Source organism: Bufo bufo, chromosome 10, assembly GCF_905171765.1.
Source record: "Bufo bufo chromosome 10, aBufBuf1.1, whole genome shotgun sequence".
NCBI lineage: Eukaryota > Metazoa > Chordata > Amphibia > Anura > Bufonidae > Bufo > Bufo bufo.
Genome location: NC_053398.1, coordinates 85,687,901 through 85,697,519, shown reverse-complemented (window position 1 = coordinate 85,697,519; position 9,619 = coordinate 85,687,901). Strand labels below are relative to the sequence as shown.

General features: G+C 41.9%; 1 protein-coding gene across 1 annotated transcript; it reads right to left on the bottom strand.

The window, feature by feature from the left end:
* Nucleotides 1–753: 753 nt before the first annotated feature.
* Nucleotides 754–6,551, bottom strand: LOC120980406 (chymotrypsinogen A-like). Its single transcript, XM_040409500.1, has 7 exons — nucleotides 6,500–6,551; nucleotides 6,313–6,416; nucleotides 4,758–4,837; nucleotides 4,492–4,570; nucleotides 4,153–4,333; nucleotides 1,329–1,462; nucleotides 754–915 (listed from the first exon to the last, which is right to left on the bottom strand). The coding sequence occupies exons 1-7, from the start codon at nucleotides 6,549–6,551 to the stop codon at nucleotides 754–756; spliced, it is 792 nt and encodes a 263-aa protein (XP_040265434.1).
* Between the last annotated feature and the right edge of the window lie 3,068 nt (nucleotides 6,552–9,619).

The following is a 9,619-nucleotide window of genomic DNA, read 5'->3' as shown; positions in this document are numbered from 1 at the left end:
AGAAAAAAAGTGATCTAAAAACGCTCTGGGCAGCCTCAAAAAAGTGAGCAAGTCAATAATAGCACTTCAATGATCCACAGCTGCAGATCGATCACAGAATGAAGTCTTTTGGAGGAGTTAATCTGCCTAATCTCGCCCTAACGTCGCAGCTGCAACCTCTCCCTATACTGATCATAGCAGAGTGACGTGCGGCGCTACGTGACTCCAGCTTAAATAGAGGCTGGGTCACATGGTGCACTGGCCAATCATAGCCATGCCAATAGTAGGCATGGCTGTGATGGCCTCTTGCGCCAAGTAGTATGACGCTTGTTGATTGGCTGCTTTGCAGCCTTTCAAAAAGCGCCAGGAAAGCGCCGAACACAGAACCCGAACTTTTACGAAAATGTTCGGGTTCGGGTCCGTGTCACGGACACCCCAAAATTCGGTACGAACCCGAACTATACAGTTCGGGTTCGCTCATCCCTACTGATGAGTATTTTTATTTTGTGACTTAAAGTACAAGAGGAGAAGGATGGCTACCCTCACTTACGATCAGGTTAGACAGTTGCAGAAAGGGTTGCATGGGAGGAAGTTGCGGGGAATTGCTGGTAGGGCAGGGCCCCATTCAAACATTTGCTGTGAGGCCCACTCAGTTGTAGTTACACCCCAGTACATGTTTTGCCACAATATGTGTTTTTACATATACACTTAGATGTTACAAAATATAATTTTTTATAGTAACTTTATTAATGACTAATATTCATAGAGATACATTTAGTTAGCAGCAACTGTCTGGTCCAACCAGGCTCTAAGAGCTGTCACACGAGCGTATACAGCAGGAGTAGATGTAGAGCAGGTAGAGCTTCCCCAGGACACAATGCCAGCCAAGGTCCAAGCTCCATTTCTCTGGCATACAAGAGGTCCACCAGAGTCACCCTATAGAAGAATTCAAAGAAAATGTGAGCATCCTACATATTTATTCATGTCCCGGTGTCTCTTGGGAATTCATTTAGCAAAATATCATGTACATTGCCACATTATGGCTCAATGCAGGTGTTGTATATATAGTGCCCATGGTGGGATCAGATTCCTATCTGGGAGATCAACAAGCTTTGGAAAAGGCCTCATGTACTGTACACAGGCATATTACTCCAGGTTGTACAGAGTTGTAATATAATTATAACACCCATACTACTCTGTAGGGCCTATTATTCCCTAGCATACTATCATTGATTGACTAGTTTTATAGGGTGAGAAATAGAAATTACACATGTAAAAGGCCTAATTCTATTAATTCACAATGACAATGTCTTAGGTAGGAGTACCAAAAGCTTCTTATGATATCATACCATGCATGAGGAGACCCCAGATGCTCCAGCACAGATCATGGTGCTCAGGATATTGCTTCCCCAATATCTCTGACAGTCAGTAGTGGTCAAAAGAGGCAGAGCGACCTGCTGCAGTTTGCTTGGAGTTACTTGTGCTAAGAAAAACAAAGGCATAATAAAGGAACTGATATTAAGCTTAACCCTAATAACTACTGTAGATCTGAGAAGTGTGGCAGTTAACCGGCCCTAAGGCCTCTTTCAGACGAGTGTGTCCTGTGTGGAAATCACACTCCATCTTATGGACACTGCTAGTTTTGCAGGAGCACACGGCATTATTCTGTACACAGAGCATGATTTCCGCAAAAGACATGCTCGTCTGAAAGACTTAACTTTTTTATTTGTTGGGCTACCTAAATTATTTATGCTTTGTAATCATCTCACATAGGGCTTTTTTTTTTTTTATTTGTAGAAAAAACTGGGCAAAACAAATTAAAAAAACAATATGAAGTAATTATTTAACCCCTTAAGGACCCTGCCATATTTCACCTTAATGACCAGGCCATCAGTGTTAACTTTGAAACGCTTTTACTTATCAAGGCCATTCTTAGATTGTTTTCTAATCACATATTGTACTTCATGACAGTGGTAAAACTTTGTAAAAAAAAAATCATTTTTATTTATAAAGAATACCAGATTTACCAAAAATTTTGAAAAATTTCCCAATTTCAATTTCTCTACTTTTATAATACATAGTAATACCTCCAAAAATCGTTACTTTACATTCCCCATATATCTACAGTACTTCATGTTTGGATCATTTTGTGAATGCCATTTTATTTTTGGGGGACGTTAGAAGGCTTAGAAGTTTAGAAGCAAATCTTGAAATTTCTCAGAAAATTTCCAAAACCCACTTTTTAAGGACCAGTTCAGGTCTGAAGTCACTTTGTGAGGCTTACATAATAGAAACCACCCAAAAATGACCCCATTTTAGAAACTACATCCCTGAAGGTATTCAAAACTGATTTTACAAACTCTGTTAACCCTTTAGGTGTTCCACAAGAATTAATGGAAAATGGAGATGAATATATATATAATAACTAGCTTGTCATTATGAATTACATTATTTCTATTGTCTTGATTTTTCAAACCTGTCTACATAGGAGCAAAATACCATCTATTTTACATTTAGCTCATGTTATGATCTCAGCTTTTTGCACAATTTGGCACCTTTTGCTTAGTGAGAGTCCATAACCGGTTAACAAATTCTTCCTTACATTAAATATAGCTATTGATTAGTGAAGTAGTTTGTAGAAATAGTAATGACATTGTCAATAAATTGATGTAAGAATACTATAATTATTAGCAATTCTTCTGCGTCTCTCCATGTGCAGTATGTGACAGATTAATATGTTTTGCGTCTAAGGGCTCTTTCACACTTGCGTTGTCCGGATCCGGCGTGTACTCCATTTGCCGGAATTACACGCCGGATCCGGAAAAACGCAAGTGAACTGAAAGCATTTGAAGACGGATCCGTCTTCAAAATGCTTTCAGTGTTACTATGGCAGCCAGGACGCTAATAAAGTCCTGGTTGCCATAGTAGTAGTGGGGAGCGGGGGAGCAGTATACTTACAGTCCGTGCGGCTCCCGGGGAGCTCCAGAATGACGTCAGAGCGCCCCATGCGCATGGATGACGTGTCCATGCGATCACGTCATCCATGCGCATGGGGCGCCCTGAAGTCACTCTGGAGCGCCCGGGGAGCCACACGGACGGTAAGTATACTGCTCCCCCGCTCCCCACTACACTTTACCATGGCAACCAGGACCTGGCAGCCATGGTAACCATTCAGAAAAAGCAAAACGTCGGATCCGGCAATGCGCCGAAACAACGTTTAGCTTAAGGCCGGATCCGGATTAATGCCTTTCAAAGGGCATTAATTCCGGATCCGGCCTTGCGGCAAGTGTTCAGGATTTTGCATGCTGCAGTATTTTCTCCGGCCAAAAAACGTTCCGGTCCGGAACTGAAGACATCCTGATGCATCCTGAATGTATTTCTCTCCATTCAGAATGCATTAGGATAAAACTGATCAGGATTCTTCCGGCATAGAGCCCCGACGACGGAACTCTATGCCGGAAGAAAAGAACGCAAGTGTGAAAGAGCCCTAACACACCTTTGTTTATAAAATAATAATTGGCAAGCATTAGAGCTGAGTGTGAATCAAATGAACAAACCAAAAATTCTTAAGATTTCATTTCAGGTTAATCAGAGATAAGAAAGAGCTCTTTTTTTTATTATGGCTGAACAGAAAGAATTACCATAGCTTAGCTTCCTGAGAGGCCTTGATTGATATGGAGAGCACTTGAGTACTCATGTAGGCCAGACAATGCTCCTCTGGGTTTCTGGGGAAAATATATGCAATATATCACTTACATCTGATGGCATCAGAGAGGCTTAGCTTTCTTTTCATTTTTGGAAGGAAAGCTAATTCTAATATCTTTCCCAGAAACCCAAAGATATGCACACCTCTCTTTTCCAGAGGAGTGTTATACAGAGATGTTTAATACTCCTTCCTTTTGGAAGAAAGGCTGATTTGCATGTCTCCTTTCAAGGAGTCTTTCCTTCTTTCTGTCTTTCTTTCTTATTTGTGTAGAATCAATTTTTACTCGAAACAAAAATTGCTCATCTCTAGCAAGCATGTGCAACAGGGTTGGTTACAGGTTGATTTCAGCCTGAATGTCCTATTTTTTTGCTTATACACACACCAGAAAGCAGGTGTAAATGCTTTGATAAATCTGCCCTAATGTTTCCTATATACTTATAGTGCTGTCTGTAATTATGGAAACTTACATGCAGCATTTACATAGCCCCATCCAGTAGTAACACATCTCTCTCCTCCATTGAATACATCAACACCAGCAGCAACGCACACAGGGGAGACCCGGCTGTTGAATGTAGCAGCACTGGTGAGCTTCAGGAGAGTGATATCATTTGCAATGGTAAAGGAGTTGTAGCTGGGGTGTCTGAAGACCTGTTAAAAGACCACATCAGTTATATATGTAGTTAGCACTTTCAATTACATCTGATTTCCATTTACAAATGATGTGTCAAAACATTCATGGCATTTGTGATATATTTCCATATGTAAGTTTATGTTTGTGTTTCTTTAGCCATTTTAGTGTAGCTTACCCTGGAAATGGTCTTGGTTTGAATAGGCTCAGCAGAGGAGGAACGGTCAAATTCACCCAGAATTACACGGTGGGAGGTTCTGTGTACCAGAGAGTCACAGATATTCATGGTTTTACTCTGAGGTACCACGTCAATGACACAGAAAAATAATACAACATACTCTTTTCCACAAGTTTAATAAACTTTGATGGAATTCCAGAGTTGCTCTAAACTTGAAAATGCTGGCATATGAAATGCTATAAAGTCAACTAATATAAAATACTTACGTGACTCCACAGTGGGCAGCAGTGACAACCCAGAGACTGTTGATCAGAGAACCACCACAGAAGTGAAATCCAGTGTAGTCCTGTAGGGTACAGAAATATGAGTCAATGTATTGTTTTCTAATAACCCAGAAAGGGTCATTTTACAGTTTTCACTCACATTAGAACTACTTGTGCTATGTTCAGACATGGTAGAATTGTGATAGATTTGTGGCCCAGTTTACAGTACAATTTATGTGGATGGAGTTTTCAATGCCACGGATAAAATCAGTATGGAAATACTGCATGATGATTTGCAGATTTAAAAATATGTAGCAAGCTCTTTCTTGATAATTTTCACCAAGAATCTCACCCTTCTCAATGCATAGTAGTGTACGGTAACATAAACTGCAAATCCATAGCTCAAAAAATCTTCTGATTTGGGACAATTTTTTTGTAGGGAAATTTGTGCTATATTTGGACTTTGCATTAGGTATTATTACGCATGACAGTGTCTTATTTTCAGTCTACAAACAATGGATCTGTGAAAGTTGATACCTTTCATGTGAAGTTCTTATCTTACTCTCATCAATAGAAAGGGCCATTGTTCATCCACAAACACAGAAAAGAATAGGAACTGCACTGAGATGCAGATTGGACATGCTGCACCATTAGAAAACAGATGTGTGTATCGCCCCATAGAAATGAATTGGTCAGTGTGCACTATCCTTGAAAAAAAGATACACTGAAGAAAATATGGCCATGCACTTAAGCTCTTAGACACACAAGTCCTTAGTCCACCTAGAAGCCAACTTAGTCTCTGCCTGAAATGTCTGTCAAATAAATTTAAAAATACACTTAAAGGGCTTGTGTCATGAAGCATATTCTACCAGCATCAAACCTGGATATGAATACTTTTGTAATTGTATGTAATAAAAATGTAGTATGGCCAGTGGGCTATTAAATATAATGTATCTGTATACCTGCCACATGCTGTTTGTTCTTTTCCTTATTTTTTTGGGGTCGAACGTGCTCAGTTTAAATCTTTAACTGCCACCAGCCATATGTTATGTTAGAAGCTGTGGCAGTTACAGAAAGGACAGGCCCCCTGAGCTGGCAGGCTGAAGATAATCTAGCAGAGCAATTGGGGCAGTGAATCTAGAGATCTCTGGATCCGTGTGAGGTACAGGGCTGGTTCTAGTTTCATTAGAAAGATATCGTCATGTACTATATGATGTCGGATTTTCATTTTTACATTAACCATGGCTTAACTCCTTTAACTGTTCACAGTCCCACTGGCTCCTTTCCTGATGGATTTCTGACAGGGTCAATGTGGCTTGGTCTCAGGACCACTGTGGTCAATCACTGGCCTCAGTGGTCACCTGTTCTCAAATGGCACATCACCGCTAATAGGACCATTATGAGTCAATGCAATCCATCAGGATTCATTAGTATTTTTTAAAGATGCCTTGCACTAAAACGATGATGTTAGTGTGAACAAGTAGTACGGGATTACAATTATTATTAGATATATCTTTGGAATCATTTAAACTAGGTATGTTAAATGTTTTCACAGTACCTGAAGAGACACTTGCCATGGCCAGGAACCAGAAACGGCATTCTCACCGTTCACAATTCTTGCATAGCCAGTAATAACAGGTTTGATACTTGGCACACCACAGCCTAAATATTAAGAAATTATTATTATTCAATCTAAGAAATTACTATAGAAAATAAAATGTTAACTTAGGCATTTTCTAACTTACCAAGTGTACCCCCAAGCAGGGCAAGGCATGACAAGAGCCAAAGGAATGCCATTGTAGTCACTGTGTAACAGTGGCACTGGAACAAATTTGTCACGTTTATATACTCTCAAGCAACCAACCAAATTAGAGCTCAAGTTATCAGAAGGTCAAGTTTATGTTTTTTTTTAAACTCTCTATCTGAGGCCTTGAGTTAATATAGAACACTCTACCAGCTGCGCAGAGGAGTATAGATAAGGGTAAAATATTTTCAGATTTAGTATTTGAATGGAAAATTATAGTTATATTGCATACATCTTCCATTACTATACATCAAATTAATATTTTCTGTAAATCAACATAATAGTCCAAAGATTACCATACAGACCAGCAAAAAATAATACTTGATCTGACCCCTTTTTTCAGGGCGTGGAATAGACATGAGCACAAATAAGATTTATTGCATATTTCACAAAAATGTTTCTGCCAAATGAATCCGAAGTTTTGGCGATCTGCTTTGGAGAAATTGTGCAAATTGGTACACAGCATTTTATATTTAACTCCTCCTACTCCAGGCCAGTTTTCAACTTCCTGCCCAAGCCTATTTTTGATAATCCGACATGTGTCAATTTATGTAGTAATAATTTTGTAAAGTTTACTTAGGCTACTTTCACACTAGCGTTTCTATTTTCCAGTATTCAGATCCGTCATAGGGGCTCAATACCAGAGAAAAACGCTTCAGTTTTGTCCCCATTCATTGTCAATGGGGACAAAACATAACTGAACAGAATGGAATGCTCCAAAATACATTCCATTTTGTTTGGTTGCGTTCCCATACCGGAGAGAAAACCGCACGCAGCAAGCTGCAGTTTTCTTTCTGTCATGGGATGCGGAGCAAGACAGATCTTTAATGACCCACAATGCAAGTCAATGGGGACGGATCAGTTTAACTCTGACACAATATGACACAATAGAAAACACATCTGTCCCCTATTGACTTTCAATGGAATTCATAATGGATCCGTCTTGGGTATGTTAAATATAATACAACTGGATCCGTTCGTAATGGATGTAGCTGGTTGTATTATCACTAACGGAAGCGTTTTTGATGAGCCCTGCCAGATCCAGCAAAAATTCTAGTGTGAAATGAGCCTTCCCTTACTTCCTACCAGCAGCACAGATGGGGTTAACTGCCCCCCGTGGACTGGTAGGACCGGCGGAATTTATAATGAGCCCAAAGAAGAACCAATGAACAAACTCCAGCTCCCCTAAAGGGAGGGGTTCGCCCCCCAGCCCACCGTGTTTTTTTCTGTCCTTTGGACAGGTGGACTGGCGAGTTTTCTCCCCTCTCTTGGGGGAATTGGAGGCTGTTTTATTTTATTGGGGTTTATTATAACCCCCATTTTTTGCCTCATTTTTTTCTCCAAATAAGGCATTGCAGCAGCGCTTATGCTATGCGCTTTATTTCTTATTTTCTCCCCCCATTTGGAAGTGGTATACCTGGGGGTAGTGCTTTGCCTTACTGGTGCTGCCGGAATTCCCTCAGATGGTGGTTCCATCTACCAGCAGGGAAGTCCATGACCCAACCAGTTTGACTCATATTGACAACAGACGCGTCCCTTGTAGGCTGGGGCGCCCATTTAAACGGATCCCCAGTTCGGGGATCTTGGTCTTCTCAGGAGCGGCATCTTTCTTCGAATCCCCGCGCGATGCGTGCTATCCGGCTAGCCCTCCTCCACTTCGCCGCTCAGATCCGGGGCAAAGCAGTGAAAGTCCAGTCAGACAACATGACTGCAGTGCTTTACATAAACAAGCAGGGAGGCACAAGATCCTTACCCCTTCTTTCAGAGATTGGGGTAATTCTGCGGTGGGCAGAGCTGAACCTATCCCATCTATCTGCCACTCACATCCGAGACTCCCTCAACATCATTGCGGATTCCCTAAGTCGCGGTTTACCGACCTTGGAGTGGTCACTGCATCCGGAGATCTTCAGGCTGCTAGTCCTCAGATGGGGCATGCCAGAGGTGGATCTCATGGCAACCAGGTTCAACGCCAAGGTGCAGAGGTTCTGTTCCCTATACAGGGAAGACAACCCCCTGGCGATAGACGCTCTGACGATACCGTGGAGGTTCAGGCTGGCTTACATCTTCCCTCCTTTTTCCATGATACCGAGGGTATTAATGAAAATCCGTCAGGATCAGGCCTCGGTAATAGCCATCATACCATTTTGGCCCCGGAGATCCTGGTTTACCCAGCTCATTCAGATGAGTCGGGGACAATATTGGAGACTCCCCCCGGAGCAGACACTGGTGTCGTGGGACACTCATCTCTGCCCAGATCTGCACAGATTCAACCTGACAGCCTGGAGGTTGATCAGTCCCTTCCCAGAGTGGATGGGCTCTCTGAGTCGGTCCTGAGAACCCTGTTGCATTCCAGAGCAGAGTCTACCAAGAAGGCCTACTCCCGGATCATGAGGATCTTCACGTCATGGTGCAGCTCCAACCAGGTGGCGTCTGCAGATCCGCCCCTTCCTGCGATATTACAGTTACCTCAGGATGGGTTAGATAGATGTCTCTCCCCATCTACCCTGAAGGTTCAAGTCTTTGCCATCTCGGCCTGTCTCAACAGACCATATTCTCGGGACCCGCTCATCAAACGCTTCCTTAAGGGAGCAGAAAGATTGAAGCCTACAATACTGAAACCCGTTCCCCAATGGGACCTGTCAGTGGTTCTCAAGGGGTTAGCATCCCCCCCCCTTTGAACCCTTGGAGGAGGCAAGCTTTAAGTTTTTAACTGTTTCTTCTGGCTATAACCTCAACCAAGAGAATTTCTGAGCTGCAAGCTTTCTCTGCTTTACATCCATACATCCTTTTTTTACAGGACAGAGTCCTTCTGAAATTTCTACCTTATTTCAGACCTAAGGATCCAACTTTTCAAAATATTAACCAGGTAATTTCTCTGCCTGTATTATTCTCCGCCTCCTCCCCTGATATTCCAGTTAGACATCCACTGGACATCTCGAGATGCCTCCAGATCTATGTGGATAGATCCAGAGAGTTCAGGATAGATGAGAACCTCTTCATCCTGTTTGCCGGTAAGTCTAAAGGCCGTAAAGCGTCTAAAACTACTATTAGTCGCTGGGTT